Raw genomic sequence first — 20,139 nt, 5'->3', positions numbered from 1 at the left:
AGTACACCAATGGCTGTCCATGTATGTACATGTCCACATATGAAGCCATCCGCTGGAGCATGCTAAACCTACCAGGGATAAAGATGAAGCAGAGACTGAGAAGATATGAACCAAGGACTGGCCTAACTTGAGACCCATCCCCTGAAACAGAGACAACCACTGACACTACTTATAATTATCTGCTGTGCTTGCAGATAGGAGCTTAGCATAAGTATTCTCTCAGAGGCTTCATCCAACAGCTGATGGAGACAGATGCAGAGACCCGCAACCAAACATTAGGCAGAGCTTGGGAAGCGTTGTGGAAGAGTTCAAGGAAAGACTGAGTGAGCTGGAGGGGCCAAGGAAACAAGATCTACAGAGTCAACTAACCTGGACTCATGGGAGCTCAGAAACTGAACCATCAACCAAAGAACATGAATGGGTTGGATCTTGGCCCTCTATATGTATCTAGCAAAAGTGCAGCATGGTCTCCATCTGGGTCCCTTATCAAATAAAGTGGGGACTGACTGATTCTGTAGCCTCCCTTTAGGTCCCCTTTTCCTAGGTGGGCTGCTTTGTTTGGCTTCCGTGGGAGAGAATGCGCTTAGTCCTGCTGTGACTTGATGTACCAGGGACTGTTAGTACCCATATGGGACTTCCAGTCTCAGAGAAGAAGAGGTAATGGGGGCAGGGAGTATGAGGGTGAGACTTGGGGGAGATGAGGAAGCAAGGGCTGTAATTGGGATGTAAAGTAAATAAGTAAATTAAGAGGAAAAAAGCAACTGCCTAACGATCCTGCCATTTTCACACTAGCTGCTAATAAATTGTTTTATGTTCGAAATATACATGATATTATAATCAGCCACTGAGATCAACGGGGTAGAGAAGTAACCTATCCTGGGAAATAACTTGTGAAAGAACACATAAAAAAAACAGAGATCATCCTAATTTTAATATCTGACCCTGGTATGTGTATAAGAGAATATAAAGACTCCATTTCCATTCCTAAAACTGAAAGACCAATATATGAACTTTAGGAGATATTCCATTATAGTTAGAAAGTTCACTTCCAAGCAAGAAAGACAACTAACTGGGCACATAACTGGGACAACAGGGAGTCCTAGATATAAACTTGATCTGACTAGAGATTGTAGTTCACTTCAGCCAATAAAATGAATATTTGAACTGGTCAAAGAACTGAAAAAACACTGAATACTCAGTCTTAAGTAGAATCTCTTTCTCAACCTCCTACCTACAGAGGATAAAGAAATATTGCAGAGGAGGGAAAGGAAAGACTGCTGGAGGCTAGTGATGGATAGATGTGCTATGAAATACTGCCCTCAGGGCATAGATACAGCTATTGCACACATGAACCCACATTAACTGTGGTTACCTGTACAAGACCTGTCTAAGATCAAACCAGCCAGTTCAGGTGGGGAGAGAATCCCCTGACCCCACTCCTCAAAGAGATTTTAAGTTGCTGCTCCAACCCTACATTGCAAATATCAAGGAATAAGATGAGGAGCATGATCCATAATGAAAAGAACCTGAAGAGTGAATTGTCTAATTATGTGCAGCTTTTTCAATAAATAATTGAATTATGACCAATTCATTTCACTGGATATGTGACTTTCAACCATTCTACCTCCTCTTTCAGATTTCTATATCTTTAAGTACATTTGTGGTTTTCCCAGAAGTTGTAGTCAAATTTCAATGTTCATTTGAAAGACATTTGTAACTAGAAGCAACATGGGCACCCACCGGTTTATCAATGGGAAACAGACAATGTACTTGTCCAACTATGCAGAATTAACTATATCAACAATCACTTGATCCTATTAATTAATTTTAAATAAAACTGAAACCAATATGTGCACCTATGACCTCAGCACTATAGAGCAGTCATGAAGATTTCTGGGGCCTTCAGGCTGCCAGACCAGCCAGCTCCAGATTTAGATCCCATCATAAGGGAATAAGACAGAACTTGATAAAACAGGACAGTCAAATTCAATGTCTGACCTTTACCTGTAGAGACACAGATTCATGCACCAGCAGTCACATATGCACATTTGCCAGAAAAACATATAATATACAGCTGAAGAACTGAAGGAAGAAAGAAAGGGAGCAGCAGAGGGAGAGAGTGAGGGAGAAGCAGAGGGAGAGAGAGAGGGAGGGAGGGAGGGAGGGAGGGAGGGAGGGAGGGAGGGAGGGAGGGACGGGAGGAAGGAAGGAGGGAAGGAGGGAAGGAAGGAAGGGAGGAAGGAAGGAAGGAAGGAAGGAAGGAAACTATACCCAAAGACTTCATACAACTGATTAATTTTTTAAAATGCGCCTTTGAAGACTTTTTGTTTTCTGGAGATCATTTATGGGTAAATGCCAATCAGGAACACAACTACTTTCATAGATCAGTGTATGACACAGGAGCCTCAAGATGATGAGAGTGGAAAGCAAGGGCAGGACGGGTTTCCTGTTTCAGACTCTGAGAATTTGAGGCTTGGGGTCTGGCCATGAAGAGCCCACTGAAGACATTTTAAAAAATATTTGATATGTGGAATGAACTTCATCCACATATTTCCATCTCTTAGTCACTGATTCATATTTATCTCTGAGTACTCCCATAGAAATGTGCTACCTTGAGTACCGAGGGACTTGACATAAGATAAATAGATACAGTATTTATAGATTTTGCAGAGCAAGAGACAAAGACCTGAGACATATGGGTGGACATACTACTCCACATATATGAGCATACTTCTTTTCCATTGAACATTCTAAGTTCCACTTGTCTTTGGGGAGTTTTCACCAGCTATTCCTTCTGTGTAAATCATTTTCCAGAAATAGTCCCATGTTGAATGCTCCCTCAGGTCTATGTTCAGACATAACTACCTTTGTGAAGGCTTTCGTTACCAATGTCAGTAAAGGAAGATCTTACATGTCACTTATTACAAAGTCAGCTTGGTGGCAAAGTCAACCAATGAGTCAGCAAGTAGACTAGACATGAAGGACAGATTTAAGATGATACCAAGACGATGCTCACAGTAGCAACTAAAACATGGCTTCCATTCTCCCTTTCTGTATAAAAATCAGAGAGCTAATCTGATTGTTCTAAGTTCTACACAGAACGGTTGAACTGTTTTACAGTCATTATACATACACTAAAAGTCTTGTGACCTTGGCGCTATAGATGTCTGCCTGCTCTGGGTAATTTGTGACTGTACTTTCTCCTGTCCAGCCTAGGTCATCACAGGGTTACATGTCAATATGCTGAGGAAGAAACCAATGAACTTATTCCTCTCCTGGAACTAATTTATATGGATGTGACTAATTATTTGGTACATAAAACTGATTACCTAAAAATATCTGATTCATCGACATTTTCTTGTTTTCTTCAAATTATTCACATTCTTTCTCATGAGTTATCACATAAGATATTGGCGCCTTCTGTAAGCCTTGAACTCCCAAGGGCTCTCTGTTCCTGTTCAAAGTTCACAGGACAGACTCATCAATTAAGGAGTCATGTGGATGACTTCTCAAAAGCTCTACATGAGCTTACATTCTCTTACCTCTCCCGCTTACAATGCCTCCTTAGTACTGAATACATTTGCTAGGAAGCAAAAGGAATGAAGGACGGAAAGAAAGGAAGAGGAAAAGAGAAAAAGAAGGAAGGGACAGTAGGATGAAAGTCGGAAGGGAGAGAATGACAAAATGAAACATGGGCAGGAAGAAGAAGAGTCTATCTGTAGAAAAGGACCATCAGTGTCAGCTGAGGTCCTCTTGTGCAACAACCCAGCCATGTGTGTGATAATGACCTGAGCCATTAGTCACAGATCACAAGACCCTTCTGCAGGTGGATAGCTTTTCCTTGTCCCAGGTACCACCCAAGACAGGTGTGACTGGTGATTCCTGCCACCTTCTTGCAGGTATTCTGACTCTATGAATGCCTCTCGAGCAAAGACAGCATGTCACTGATTCCTGAAATTGAACCTGGTTCTGTTTACCTGGTCAGCACTAAGTAAACACAAATAACCCACAGCAGTTTCTCACCCCATGCGGCTAGGATGAGAGACTAGAACATCACTTTCTAAAAGGTTCTTTCTTGAGGCCTTTGAAAACAATCTTACTGGACACTTCTTGGAGCTAGGTGAGCTGGGAACCAAGTATTTGCATATGATACATTTCTCTGAAGTTGTCTTTAATAGGCTGCACTGTTTTTCCTTTCCAGCTTTGTTGATTGCCATGTCTAGCATGCTACAGACTTGTTAGAGCTAGAACACAAATGTGCACAAGTCCCTATGCTCACTGCAAAGAAGGAACTAAAGAATCCATTGGATCCACAGCTTTTTGTTTACTGAAGTACAAACACTGGCATTAAGTCACAAAGATACTATCCGTGAGAGGTGCATACCCTGAAAATGGTTAAATGGTTCACAGAAATTCAGTAAGAAGAAAGCCATGGAGAGAACACAGGCAGCTTTCAAAATCTGTGTTCCTGGGTCAGAATCAGATCTCAGCTATACCACCACGTGTAACATAGCTAGTGCAATGAGCGAGAGTAAGCTTTAAGAATATGTGCTTTAGAAGCTTATTCGGGCACACCTACTATTTCGAGATCCACACAGGGCCACAAGGTCTTTAGGAATGAAGCTTCGAGCTCAGTCTGGCCACTATAAACTGGGGCCACTTGTATCACTGCTTTTTCCATGAGGAATTTAAGGGGTGTGACTGCATCCTTTCCAACCCTGCATTCCACATGTGACAAAACCGATCCAGCTGTTTGTCTGAAAGAAATTCCTTGCTGTCCTTAAAAATTAAAAAGCAAGTGGATATCCGTTCTCCAGGGGCAAGTTTCCAGCTGGAGCCTGGTAGAGGCAGTTGCGAAATGGCGTGCTCCAAAGGGCATCTGCTTTCTCAAATTCTTACCTCGCCATAGGGGGGTTAGCCCCATCTTGCTTTTTGAAATGGCAGATTCGGGATGCAAGGTGTTGGCTTGGCCCAAAGCTCTTGAGAAGTGTTCATCCACTACTGACCCAATGTCTCCCTGGAAATAAGTGAAAAGGACACAGCGAGAGTTAAGGTACTCCATCTCGGCAGGCTGGTCTTTCTCCTCCTCCTCATCCTCATCCTCCTCCTCCTCCTCCTCCTCTTGTTTGCTGGGAAGGGTGACTTCCAGAGAGTCCTGCATCTTGCTGTATACCGCTAACTTCTTCTGGGATAAAGTAAACAAAACATAGTGTCAAAGACAGTTTGTGGCAAAGCATTAACTAGTTAACTTTTTCACTTTAAAAAAACAGAATCTAAATATTAACATATGTTTGCAAACTGATTCTCCTTCATCTGTTTCATCCCATCTTTTCTTCACCCAAACCAGTTGCCTCCCTCCCACACTAAGAAAAAAAAAAGTCTGTTATGCCAAATTTGGCAAAGAGAGAGAGAGAGCTATTATCAAATTGTATAATTTCAGAGTACCAGAGTTTTTGTTTGTTTGCTTGCTTGTTTGTTTTGTAAACCCAGCTATACTGAATAAATAACTTTTTAAAAATGCGACAGATACCCTTTGGGTTTTTTAACGCTCAATGTTTCTGTCCTTTGTAAGACTTAGCATACAGTAACATTCTACTTTAGGACAGTGGAGGAGACTCGAGAGCTAACTGTCCAGAGAAGGGTGGAGAGGAAAAAAACGTTTTTTGCAAATGAAATAAACTAAAATAAAAACAGGAATGCGCCATCTTATAAAAGGATTTGGCAGATGTGCTGAACTCACTTCTCAAACATCAAACTGAAATGACAGAGTAAGTCTGTGGGAAGATCCATTTTTCACGGACCATGTTTTTCTTATGTTCCACTCACTATTATCATAGAGGCGGAGAAAGAGTTTATTGTGGCTTACTGAAAATACAGCAAAATACTAGCAAGGATTAACTCTTTGGATAAAAGTGAGCAGAGTTGGACATCCTAAAGTATTTCAACATATGGTCATACCTACAGTGATCATTAATAATATGTTATCCAAGATGCTGTCCTGAAACCTCACATGTATGTCCTGAGTTGATTTTTATATCTATAGCTTGGTTATTATTGCTGTATGTTTCTAGAAGACAAAGAAACTAAGGTATAGTGAAGTTAAGTAAGCTGCCAATAGTCACAAAGTGTATGACTGGTGAAGGCAGAATGCAAAGAAAGAAAACACATGTAAACATATATTGTACAACCATGTTGGGAGACAAGGTAGCAATCTCCAAATAACCATGATCAACATTATTTTACGAAAGGGAAATTTGGCAGCTAATTGCTATTTTTGTTACATCAGTTTTTTAATTTTTTCAAACATTTTCACCGCTTAAAGATTCCCAACAACTTCACTATGAGGGATACATAAGAATTCATTCACTGTGACCACAGAAACATTCCCTATGAATAACATAACACCAAAATTAAATGTTTTAATTCAATATTGCATCATATCATTTTTACGCATACTGTTAAAATAAGTCTGAAGAGCAACACCAGATAATGGCAAAATCCTCGGTAGTTTTACATGTGTTCGCACTGTATAACTCGCGTTTAATGATTCTTATGTAACAACTAGTTTAGAAACCGATATCCACAAATCATAAATGTATCTTTAATTAATCCATCATTTATGGGCACATGATATGTGACCGATGAATATATGGGAGATGGTATTTAAAAAATATATTTGCTGGTAGTTGTATTTAAACTACAGATTTTCATTTTATGGTTTTGCACAGCTTTGTAAATTCTGCCTAATTCAGGGGGACTTTATTTCTACTACTATTTAAAATCTCATACTTATCCATATGTAAAGAGTAAGGCATCTCATATAAAAATAACTATCATTTGTCTAATCTGTAAAATTCTTTCCTGTGTTGATGCATCCACTAATGCTCTGCACTCTTATATTTCATATATAGACAACATATCTTTACTTATATCTCTACATGAGAAAATATTCCATGTTGACATTGTGGATAACTGTAGTTTAGTCAAGAATGAACCTATGATCTACTAACCACAGCACATAAAAAGGCTTATGATTCTACTGGTACCGTTCCTGTATTTTGCTCTAATGTTCATAAACTATCGTGAAACTGTTTGAATATTTACATTTCTGACATATATTTAGCCTTGAAATATCACTGGTTGAAGTAAGGATTTTAAAGAATCCAAATGGCTTTATAATTACCAAGGCTGCTAAGTTTAAATATGATTAAGGGACAGCAGGAAGGAGGCTGGAAGGAAACAGAAACATATCCCTTAAGCTACTTCATGTGGTTTATATGCTGACATCACACAATCTAACTTCTCAGTCTTTAGCACCAACACTAGTGCTTTCTGCCTTTTCTTTGAACATATTCCTCATATCACTTTGGGTACATTCTATATGCCCTTGGCTTTTGACTACCCTAGGATTGCATGGTTTTGTTGGGAAAAATATAAATAAATCTAAAAGTTGAGATTAAATCTCAAAGTGTCAGAACACAGATGTGCAGAAACAAGATAAAAATGTCACCTAGTTCATACATTTTTCAAAATGCAATGACTTTCTATAATATATCCAAATACTAGATTAGTATCTGTATTCTTCTTACAAGATTGTGAAGAATTGGGTTTTTTTTTTAATGAAAAACAAAACAAACAAAAAAGTCACTGAGAGCTCTTAAGTACTGTGCGTGCGTTGGGACTGTAGAGATGGCTCGGCGAGGAAAGCACTTGCCAGGGATAATGGATGAGTTGGGTTCCCAGTACCCATGTAAATGCTGGATAGGCCTAGGAACCAGCCTATGGTCCAAGCACTAGGGAAGCAGTAACAGAAGCTCCCAGCCAAATACCAAATACATGAGCTCTGGGTTCCAGCAATGCACCTATTCACTATTTATGGTAGGAAACAATGTAGCAAGAAAGTCAAACTCAACCTCTTGGCCTCCACACACACCCATGCACACAACAAAGCATCCTCTTATACATTATGTACATTAACAATCATGTGAACCCACAATATATCCACAGTTGTATAACACACACACACACACACACACACACACACACACACACACACACCAACACATACACTAACACACAAACACACATTACAAGCTGTTTTGGGTAATACACACTGCCCAATAGAAGCCATTTTCTCCACGAAATAAGTTACCAGTTTGGTGAAACAAGCAGGGGTTAATAGTTGGAGTTAAGGCCAGCAAACAAACAGGAAAGGTAGAAGAGTGAAGGAAAGTTGGCTTAGGCAATCCAAACCCTAGTGATCACCTCAGAGTTTGCCATCAGGCTCAGCAGAAACAAATGTCAACAGGAATGTAAAGGGGAAAGGATTTTGTCTGACAGGAGAAAGACTTCCAGATCAGGAGCCAAATACCAATAACTTCCCAAGGCTTAAGCCGCAAATACCAAGTGCTTATTGTGCATGTGTGGAAAGTTTCGTCCTAAGGAAACAAGACTATTTTAATGAATCACTGAAATCACTGAATATTTAGAAAAAGGATCTGAAAAATGTAGAAGTTCTACTGACTACCTCCTTTAAATGAAGTGACTGTTTTGTGTTAAACAGAGAGAGCGAGAGAGAGACAGAGAGAGAGAGAGAGAGAGAGAGAAGGTTAGAATGACTAGTCTATTTCAAAAGCATTAAGTCCATAAAACAAACCCCTTGATCTTTCATCATGCTTTTAGAATTTACTTATAGAACAGATATTTTAAAATATCTCAGAAATCCCTGTGCTTATCAAGAAATATGTAGTTCAATTGGCTTAAAGTAAATATGGCACAGAACATCTTTCATTTGATTACATTTTGAAATATTTATTCATTTGTGTGTGTCTAAGTATGTATGCCTGTGTTTGTGTGTGTTTCTACGTGTGTCTGTGTCTGTGCTTTTGTGTGTGTGTGTGTGTGTGTGTGTGTGTGTGTGTGTGTGTATTTTCAGGAATGTGTGACATAGCTTATACATAGAGGTCCACTGACCTCCCGAAGGAACCAGTGGAAGGACAAGGATGGAACTTAGGTCATGAGGCTTGAAGGTAAGTACCATCTCAAGAGAACAATAGCTTTTGTTTCACTTAATTTTCTCTTATACGCAAATACTTCCTGGAATGGTTTCACTCAATTTGCATACACAAAAACTTCTTTCCTTAGCTGATCAGTTGACTACTAACAGTTATGGGTTAGAACCTGTTTCTGTCTACAAAACGCTTGCTGAGAAAACATGCCAGCATGCTCGAGTTGCTAGAAGACGATTATTTTGACTGTAGAAACAAATAGAGGCCAACAACATGACATCTCATGTTGAAAAGAATAGTCTATAGTTATTTATAGCCTTCAGAACTTAGAAATAGAAATCTGCATGAGCTGCAGATGTAACTAAAGCCCTGGCCTAGCATGCATGAGGCTCTGGATTTGATCCTGAGTACCACAAAGGAAATCTTAGATATAGCTACTAAGGAGTACAATGACCTTAAAAGGTATATGTTCCTAGATGATAATTAACTTCTATGTCGAAGTGGACTGTTGCTGGCTAGATATATACAACACTTGTTTTCCAAACCCTAGTTTGGAAATGTGAACAGACTCAATTTCTAAGGAAGAGTCGGTCATACTTCAGGATGTTGTATTGTTATATTTGCTTATTTTCTTTTTCAATTATTTTCTTAATAGTAGACAAGAGCAATCTAAAAGATATCAATACTCAGCCTGATAGACTTGGAACACATAGCTTTCAAATAAATCTACACATTATAAAAAAAATCTAACCTATCCCCACCCCCACTCCTGCTGCCAAGAATGAAAATTTTCTAGCTTTTTTACAATGTTCAAAAAAAGTGCCACAGGCTGAGAAGCAGTTTCAAAATTCGCATTCCTGAAATGTTTTAAACTATGATCACATCATAAGGAAATGTGTTATTTCTCAGAGCAAACTACTCTGAATGAAACAAGTTTCCCTTGTATAAAAGTTCGTGGTATATTGGTATAGTCTCTTAGCTACACTTAAGGTACAACCTCTATTACAATTATGGATCATTCATTCATTCATTCATTCACACCTTGTGTCAGTGACTTGGCCAATATTTAGATATACAGCATGAAAGGTTCAGCCAGGGCCAGAGCTGAATCTGTTCACTTGGAAATGCCTTGCTATGGAAGCAATACACACTATCCCTGGGGATTAATGCCTGTCATAAAAATATAGTGTTTTTCTGAGTGTCTAGTATTCCAAAATTTGCAAGTAAGACAAGCAGGGCTAACTCAGAATGGTTTTCAACTTTCTACGGAGGATCATGTGGAAAAACAATGCTTGGAACCAAAATGACAAGGATGACTTGACCAAAACTAACTCTATGAGTCTCACCAGAGAGTAACTGAACCCTTGGCTTCCACTTCTGAAGCTAGGGAATGTCGACTTGATTATCCTGTAGGTCTCATTATCAGCAAATATACGAATAATTGCGAAGTGTAATCTCTGTATCAGCAGCATGCTCTATCTTCAGACGTTCATGTTTGATTTGCTTTCCTGTATTGGCAACCTCTTCTGGTTTTACAGGATATTAGCCAAAAAACCAAGTCTACAGAGCACAGAAGCCTGACTTACTTCCAGCTGTGGCTCATCTAGCTCAGCTCCTAGGAATTAGCTATTGTGCTTCCTTTATCTAGTTCCACATTAAACAAGAAAAGATGAATACATCTTTGCAGACGTCCCCCAACCCTCAAGGAATGATGAAAAAGAAAAGACACCTGTTGAGTTCAGGTCACCTTCTCTTCTGTTCATCTTTGGAGACCGAGTTAAAAAAAAATTAGTTAAGTGTCCCCAGTTCAGACTACACTTATAAATTACTGGCATGAATCTGGACTCCACTGAACTATCTACAAATATGGCATTTATGAGTTGTTCAAACACCAGCTGTGTAGGTCTAGTTCTTCAAGGCACTTTCTGGGTCGGCCTAAAAGAGTCGTCAAAGCATAAAACCAGCTGCTTAAAGAGGTGCATTTTGAAAAGCTCAGAGAGGCAGAACTTTGCCCGAATGACTGCCTTCACAGTCTGTCAGAGCTGAATCTCATCTACTACAGAGTGCTAGATTTTCAAATGAAAATATTTGGAGCCTCCTTCTGGAGACCATTCTTTTTTCCCCTTAAATCTATTGCTGGTTGTATACATTCTGAGATTTTAAAATGAAGAAATTCACTGAAAACAGGACCTGTGGGGAGGAGATCCAATTTCAGGAACATGTTTTAAATGACAGTCCTCTACCTGACAGTTTTACTTTGAGACCTGCCCTAGCATCATGTGCACAAGTGCCTTTGTCTCTCGGAAATTCTCTTTATGCAGATGGTCCGATGGGGCTTGTTCAGTGTCTCATCTGCGGTAGTGGGAAGACTTGGTAAAGCAAAACAGCAGGGCTACTGCTCCAAAACCACTTCCCTTAATGTGCACCCTCCCTGCTTCTTCTCAAGCTGTAGGGAGGGTCTACAAATACTAGGGAAAATGGACAATTTTTGCACATCACTCAAATCCATTTTCTTAAGTTTCTGGTGGTACTACCTCCTGCTAGCCTGATTTCTTGGTGAATACATTCTCTGTGAAACTCTGAAGATTTCAATCCCACCCTCTCTGGCATCATTGTGATCTCCAAGGTACACCACTGCTCTGTCAATAGTTTGCTTACTTTAAAGCTTAACTATTTCTGTCCTGGACTTCTTTTTGCTGAGAAGTCACTAGACACATGAGAGTGTGGACAACATAAGCTTTCAAGTCTTTGCCGTCAAGTTAATTTGTATAAGTCTTTGCTTACGGTTACAGGACAATTAAATCCTCTGCCTTATATAATTTGACTGTGCGACGAAACTACTTAGGTTAAAGATGAGGTCTTACCTCTGAATAAAAATAATCTTATGTTTGAATACTAAAAAAATCTAAGACAGATAAATGTGACTGTTAAGGCCACTGGTTGCATTTTATTTTAAATAAAAAATGTTCATTTACTAAGTAGATGGACAACTTCTTTAAGAATCCATGGAGAGCAAAAGTCCTTAGCATAATACAACTGCTTGCAAAGAGACATTGGAATTTTAAAACTTAAGGGGAAAAAAGTACACTATCCATGACTTGGAAAGACTACCAAGCTCCAAGGCCAAAGAATCTACTGCATATTAATCTTCCTTATCAAAAAGTCGATTGGGGTGCAAAGACAAAAAAATAAAAAAATAAATAACCTGTTGTGTAATGAGACGAAAAAGTTCTGGGAAAACAGTATGCCATGGTACAAAGATGCTACCCCAGGAAAGGAGATCTTCTGGTCCCTATTTTGTTACCCATCAGGATAGAAATTTTAGCTAGGAATTTCAACCCCTCCCTTGGATCTGGATTTTCCCATTTATAATATGTTCCCCGTCCCCTAGGATTTTCCCATGTCAGAAACAGCATCTCAGAGTCATTTTAAACCTTAATCTAGGTAACAGAGAATACACAGTGAGTTTGAAAACTCTTCACAAGCATCGCTGGAATTTTGCCTATCAAAGGAAAACTTCCTTTTTTCTCCCTTAAAGAAGACAGAGTAAACATGTTCTAACTTACAGGAAGCTAGCAGTGGCCATTAAAATCTATAGAGCCGTGGAAATTCAGCTACTGTTCTCCCTTTGTCGTCTCTTCTAAACCCATGTAAGTCTGAAAGCTTGACTTTAAGTGACCTCCTGGTTTTAACATTCTTAATATGGGAGAGGATTTAGACAACAGACCGTCTGCTTTTCAGATGAGAAGTCCACTGGGTATGAAGGGAATCTTATGATTTCATATTGCTGCCCTCAATTTTTCCTGACACGTCGTATTTCGAAACTTTGTGCTGTTTCCTACTGTCACTAGTAGAATACAAGCACATTCCTTTCTGTTCACGTTCTGCAGTGCCATCAGCCTCACAGCATGTACTGAGACTGAGTCAAGGCTTCTCCCAGGGAGATAGGGAGGAGGGCTGTCCAGAGGCTACGGGGAGACGGTGAGGCTGAGGACTAAGCTGCTCAGAATCTCTCACTAAGGTCTGCCTCTGAAAAGTTCCCCGGAAGATTTAAGCCCAGCACATACTTTCTAGGAATTAACTCCAAGGATTCTAAATGCACTCTCCAGACATTGACTGGCAGATCGGTTTGATTGGTTTAACGGGAGTAGTATGCTCTAGTGTGGCATTTATATGGAACTTACTGGGGATTTTAACCACTCATCTACTACCTGCCTATGCGTACAATATGCTCAATAAAACAAAAACCAAAAACAGAAAAACCCCTATGCTTCAAACTTCCAGATTTAGCAGAAAAGCAGATAGAACATATGGCTGGAAATTTCTTTTCATTTCTCAAAAAAAAAAAAAAAAAAACAAATTTCAGAGAAGAAATAATGCACCCCATGCTTAAGATCAATAGCTATTTGATAAACTAACATGTAAGAACTTCAGAGCTAGGAGTGTGTGTAGGTTACTGGTACTCAGCGCCTAGCACCCACCAGAACCTTCATTCCACCCCCTTGCCTTCCAGAAAAAGTAAAAATAAACATAGAAGAACTTAAGATCCCCACTTTTGAGGAGAAAGAAACATCTAAGGGATACATTGTTACAATCAAATGCAGACATCTCAGCCCAAAACGGCAGGTCCTGCCACCATTACTGTGTGAATGACCATAATATTTTCTGACTGACTGCCTTTTTTTTGTTTCAATTTTTCCTTTTCTCCTCCTCAGCCGGTGGAGTTGTTTTCATTGTTGTGGTTGTTATTGTTGAGTGCAGTAAGAGACGGAGCCATCACTTTTGTCTCCCAAGCACCTCCCATGCACAAAGAAAACAACCTTCATGAATAATAAGGATAAAACCTTACGGAATGCAAAAAACAACAGAAATATGTATTCTCAGATGACTGTGTTAGGGCCAAGTCAATATTAGGCCCGCTTCACCCACGCACTGCATAGTCTAAAAATGTTGTCAGGCTGATAAGAATTTCCTGACTTACTCTTCTTTCCAATAGGAAATATAGGTCATCAAAATAAGCTCTGACAGTAAAAGAACAGTAATGACGCTGTCAAGTCCCTTTAGTCCAGTAACAGTCGAACTTTGTCTGTACTAGAGAAAAATTTAAATATCAAATAAACCAATTTAATGAGAGAAGTGTGCAAGTTTCCATGTACACCTCTCAACTAAGTCCTTACAGTAGACTCAGGCAAATACTGATGTAAAGAATGTCTATAGAAGCTCAGAGTACAGCAGAAGACGACCGTTTGTGTAACCTGACAACACAGACAGTTTAGGCTCTTCTTGTATTGTATTTTTATTTCCTTTGTCAGCTTGCTGATAGTTATAGCAAAAGAGTGGAACTTGGGGTTCAGACTTAGGTCTATTGTGAAATGAGATAAAGCACACAGAGACAGTTTCCATTGAAAACTAGCTTTAGTGATTAATGATTTTTAATTTGTCTAATCCAGCCTTTGACTTCTCTTGCTGAAGGAGAATTACAATGCCGACCTCTAATACAGACTCATAATTTCAATGGAATCAATTTTATAATTCCATAAGAGACAACCACATTCACGTCTACTATTCCCTACTCTTTCAGGAGAGAAAATTACCTCTGGGTGTGTAGAAACAGCTAAGTCTCTTGCTCATCCACGTTCCAACTGATAATTCTAGGCCTTCACAGCAAGAGAGATGGAGCAATGCCCAAGGTCTCTCTGCCTGGGCTGAACCTGGACACTACTGCTTTGTATGCGATCACGAAAACGTGATCAGTCAAAATGTTCTTTTGCCATACTTGACCACAAAACACAAAAAATGCTTCCCCATCTCTCCCATCAAAGGTAATTTTGTTTTAAGGTGGTAATGCTTTCTCACTTTAAAGGAAATAATAGATATTATCAAGGAAGTGGGCTCTTCTGTCTTGTATCTCACTGGTCTTCATTAAGATGGGACTGTTTAATGGTGCATCCTGCACTTGTACCCCTTCAGAGTTAGTTGAATCTGACACCCACTAAATCTCAAACAGAGTAATGGTCTCTTTCCCAAAGAGTAGCCCTATTCTTCGAGAAAAGGGACAGGGGCAAAGGAAAAATAGAAATTGAAAGGTCAGATTGCTCCAAGGGTCAAACCCTGAAGGCCAGAATAAAACATACAGTTCCTAAGAAATGAAAAAAGTCAAACAATCCTGTAAATCATTATTTTCTAGCTATATCTAGCCTTATTTTTAAGTTTCAATGAAATTAGCCTGCTCTAATCCCTGAGCCAGTATAGGCCCTTGCCACAGGCACATGTTTGATTGTTTTTAACAGAGTTCTAGTTAAATTTTGGTGCACTTGCTATGTGGTCACAGAGTAATCTCAAGAATTCCTAGTGGCAAGTTTTTCCAGCGTCTACTCTCTCATCATCTCCTAGTTGCCAAGTCCTTTTTACCAACATTTTCGATCTCTTGGCAGGGTGGGGCCCAGGCATGCAGATACTCCTGGCTACCTTTGGGCTAAGAAACACAAGTCCACTGATGAACACCGACAGGCTCTGTGCTTTGTTAGGAATAGAAAGTGAATGAAGAGGCTTTGAGAATCCCTATCTAAATCACAGCCGCAGGAAGAAAGGCAATGGATAAATTCTAGAAACACCGAATGTGTCTTATATCCGACCAGTGTCCCACCCTGAAAGTCCCACAACAGTCAGTCACTCCAGGAGCTCCCGTTCAGGTAACCTCTGCTACCTTAGTTGCACACTTCCGCCACTTACTCCAGAAAACGCTAGAATACTCTAGTTGCCCAAGAAAACAAAGTATTTAAGTTAAAAGTTTACTCACACAGTCCTAAGATAGATGCCTTTTGTGAGCTTCAGGGAACTGAGTCCTAAGGACCAGCGAAGCTGGGAGCAACAGCCTCTGAGTCCAGGTGACACAGCTCAATTAAGCCCCCGGCCAGGTAAAGCCATTCCAGAGATCCCAGCCCTGCCATACTCAGTTCTGCCCTTCCGGGAGTGTCTTTTTCTTCCTATAGTTCCCAGCAAGTCCTAGAGCATCCTCCACGCCTCTGAACCGGCCGGAGCACGGTGTGAGCCTGACACCGATACCCGGTGCCCCTCGCCCCCGCCCCCGGAAGGCTGCCCGGCCGGTGACTCACCTGCTGGCCAGGTTGGGGCGCCGGATGATAGCAGGCTGTAGGGCAGGTTGCAGCTGCCACAGGGTTGGGCAGATACTGGGGCGCTCCATACGGCTGGGGGTGATACATCACCTCCGCACAACTCATGGCAGCGGGGCCAGCGGCGGCCCCGGAGTCGCCGCCGCTGCTCTACGCGCTGGCGCGAGGGGAGCCACCGCCACCGCCGCCGCCGCAGCTGCCGTCCGCGTCGCTGAACCAGCTGCTACTGCGGCTAAGGCGGATCCTCGGCGGCCTCGGGCTGTGCGCCGGGAGCGAGCTCGGGAGGGGTTGGCAATCAGCGGCGGCCCATGCGCGGGCACCTTCATTTTCAACCCCTCCGAGTGCCCCCTCTGCTCGCGCTTATATAGCGACGGGACGACGCTGTAGCCCGCCCCGCGGCAGGAGCATGACAGCGCTGTGCTCAGGCTCAGGCGGTGGCATCAGAGACAGGAGCGTACTCCCCAGCGCTAGCTGCCGCTGCAGCAGGATCCCCGCTAGAGTCACCCCGGGAGCCAAGCGATGCTTTGCATACACACAATGCACGCCCGGGACTTGTCCTATCACTAGCGCGGGCGGCTGGGCGAGGACCAGGAGGCGGGGGCAGTATAGCCGGAATGTGGGGAGGCGGGGAGCTCGCCTCCCCAGCTCTCAGGAGCAGTTTATCAGAAAAGTTCCACCAACTCAGGTCCACAGCGGGCGGGTCGCCCAGCAGGGGGACCCTGGGGAGGCAACTGCGGATTGGAGCAAAGTTTGCAGCCCTCTCCGCCTCCGGGCGAGAGATGCTGGTGGGAGGAGATTGGTATGCGAGAGACTCCGCACCCTCAAAAGTTTGCTGGTCCCCACCCAGTCTCGTTCACCTGGCGGCCTGGACACAGTTGCCCAAGTTCCGGCAGTTTTTTTTTTTTTTTTTTTTTCAGGAAGCATAAACTCTGATGATGCTAGAATCAGATCAAAGGAAGGCCAAGTGTAAAGAGTTATAAAACAGGCCAGAGATAAAATATTGGATTAGTCCCTTCATTAAAAATAAACCAAAGTGAAAGTTAACAGTGCCTTGAGTGGCCACCGGCTAACAATACTTGTTCCCTTGCAACATCTTCATTTAAAAGGCACATCTTGGTGGCTTGTCATCCTGGCAGGATGTAAGTGTACCTTGTCCGGCCTCTACAAGCTAGCTTGAATGTAGCAAGAGAAAATAATTGACTACCTACTTTGCTGCCATTTAAATGTGTTGTTTATAGTAAGTAGCTTAAAACTTACTACAAGATGAAATAAAAACTTACCTCTGTGGCAAACAGAAACTTTTGAGTAAAGACCAAGGCCTAGTTCTTTTCAAAGGAAGTGTCTCTTTGTTTTTCAAAGGTATTAATGTTGCATAGAGTAAATCTCTCTCTCTCTCTCTCTCTCTCTCTCTCTCTCTCTCACACACACACACACACACACACACACACACACACACACACACACACACATACACACACACACCAAACCTTCCCACCATGACCAACTCTGTTTTGGGCGAACAATTCTTTAAAGAAGTGACATATGCAAGTATACGTGTGTGCATGGCTGTAGCTCCTTACACTCATACAAACTATGATTGTGTTGGGTAATTTTGTTAGGCCATAATAGAATTTCTTGACGCATTCATTATTTTATCAACAGAATCTTTTTTTTTTTTTTTGGTTCTTTTTTTTCAGAGCTGGGGACCGAACCCAGGGCCTTGCGCTTCCTAGGCAAGCGCTCTACCACTGAGCTAAATCCCCAACCCCAACAGAATCTTAAAATATGGTTATTAAGCATTTATGTAGTTCAGATTTTTAAACTGTACTCTTTCTAGTGGGTATGTCTATTTGGGACAAAGGAGTTATAATCATGTAATGTGAGTTCTTCTATATCTCCTTGATAGGAGACATACCCTGGTTAGACCGTTTTCCAGTGATCTACACACATCAGTTACAGCTTCAGTCCAGGCAGTTCTGTGTGGTATGGAGACATAACTGTATCTATCTACCCACATTTCAATCTCAGCTTCCTCTTTTGGTGTCTGTCACAGATAATGAAACTCCACCTCCCAGTTGAACTGGGAATACCTGGGAAGTTGCCAAGCTTCCCTCTTCTCACAGTGCCTGCGTCAGGTCTTAAGCTTCATTATACCCTAAAATTACACTTCTTCTAATGCTTCTGTTTACACCTAGTTCTGTAAACCCTAGTTTGTCCAGCTATCTCAGTCAGACTCTTGAATAAGAGTTATTTCTACTTCCCCAGCCCTGTAGTAACACATCTGATCCATTCTTCAGGACATTCCAATAATGATCCAGCCACAGTAAGTGCCATAGAGCTCCGATGCTTTGTCAGACATTTTTAAAGTAGTTTTTCACATGCCATAGTCCCAATTGTAGCAGGCGATACCTTCTCCTGCATTCATACAGCATGTGGATCAAGTGTGGTTTTATGTAGTGGTCTTCGTGTGTTACAAACAGAGGTTTCCTTGACAAGGGATGAAGACTATACTTATCTAAGTGTATAAGGACAAACTTTTATACATCGGTGTTAGGGATTGTGCTGGTTTAGTGAAGTATAAGTTGTGGAGTCTTCTCTAATAGCAATAGATAAAAAACACTCCCACAGTTACGGTGGCTGGGAAATATGTCAGAAGAGGGAGCAGAAAGATTGTAAGAGTGTAATGATTAGAAATCAGAAAGTTTGCACCCATAAGCTCTCGCTAGCATGGTTGCATAAATAGGAGCTGAACAAGGGTGACAGGAATGGATAAACCAAAGTGGATGGGGAAAAATCCTTGAGGCTTCAACCTTACACAAAGAATCATTGGCAAATGAGAAAGGTGTGTGTGTGTGTGTGTGTGTGTGTGTGTGTGTGTAGCATAAATTTCATGTGTGTGTGTGCAGCATATATTTCATGTGTGTGTAGCATATATTTCATGTGTGTGTGTGTGTGTGTGTGTGTGTGTGTGTATGTGTTTGTGCGCGTGCATGAAATAATTATTAGTGGAAGAAAGGGCCATGAATTTGAAAAAAGACTGGGAAGGCACATGGAAAGTGTTTGAGGAAAATTTTGTAATTATATCATAACCTCATAAAATAGTAAAAAGGAAATGAAGAAAGAGCTTGATATATCCTACTATCATTTCCTTGCAGAAATCAATAGAACCAAGCACCAACAATCCATGCCCATCTTCCTCACTTGATAACTCTTCCTAGTTTGTAAAGGATTTGTATCTTAAAATACTTCATGCTGACAACTTTTAGTCTCCCCATCACAACCATGCCAGTTTCAGTGCAGGAAGATGTGAGTTTTATCTCTGAATTCCAAATTGCTATGGTTGCCTTGATAAGTATCTATTGTGCAAGGTATTCAAAACAACCAAAACGAGTCTCTTAAAATAATTTATAAATCAGTGAAAGATTAGAGGGCACATGGAACCAGTGAAGACTATATTGTGGAACTTGGTGTCAAATTGCTCAAGTTTTCTGTTATATGCAAAATGAGAAATTCCTTGTATTGTGAGCGATCTTAAGACCAAAGTGACCAAATGACTGAAATAGAGGATGAAGCTAGCATTCAAGGACATCTTCCCTCCAAGGTCACACATCCTGTCCAACATTCTTAACAACTCCAACTTTTACTTCATTACTCTCGTGTACCTTAGTTGATGAATTTTTTTCCAAAATGATATGTTTAATATCTGTCTCTTCCACAGGATAATTGCAGAAATTGATTGACTCCTTTACCCTGTTGGTGTCTTTACTTTAATATATGAAACCAGCATATATTCCAAACTGCTATATTTTCCATGTCCTTTAGTGTGCATGGTGGTTTAAATAACAATGGCCCTCATATGGTTGTGCATTTGCATGTTTAGTCACCAGGAAGAAGAACTCTTTGAAAGGATTAGAAGGATTAAGACCTTGCTGTAGGAAATATGTCACCAGGATTGGGCGATGAGGCTTCAAAAGCGCACAAGACAAGCCTAGTCTACT

At 41.0% G+C, this 20,139-nt stretch overlaps 1 protein-coding gene across 6 annotated transcripts in view; it reads right to left on the bottom strand.

Annotated features, from left to right (window-relative positions):
• Nucleotides 1-16,695, bottom strand: part of Vgll3 (vestigial-like family member 3) — a 46,915-nt gene extending 30,220 nt beyond the window's left edge. The window contains exons 1-2 of one of the 6 annotated variants that reach the window (NM_001427793.1): nucleotides 16,124-16,695; nucleotides 4,900-5,185 (exon numbers count right to left, since the gene is read on the bottom strand). In NM_001427793.1, coding sequence (NP_001414722.1) covers nucleotides 4,900-5,185; nucleotides 16,124-16,249 — 412 coding nt within the window. In that variant the 5' untranslated portion in view covers nucleotides 16,250-16,695. Of the gene's footprint in view, nucleotides 1-4,899; nucleotides 5,186-15,807; nucleotides 16,102-16,123 lie in introns of those variants that run through there. The other 5 variants (XM_087576740.1, XM_087576743.1, XM_087576741.1 and 2 more) reach the window with 5 other exon arrangements.
• Nucleotides 16,696-20,139: the final 3,444 nt, after the last annotated feature.

This window comes from Rattus norvegicus, chromosome 11 (assembly GCF_021556685.1).
Source record: "Rattus norvegicus strain SHRSP/BbbUtx chromosome 11, alternate assembly SHRSP_T2T, whole genome shotgun sequence".
NCBI lineage: Eukaryota > Metazoa > Chordata > Mammalia > Rodentia > Muridae > Rattus > Rattus norvegicus.
This window is presented reverse-complemented; position numbering and strand designations above follow the sequence as displayed.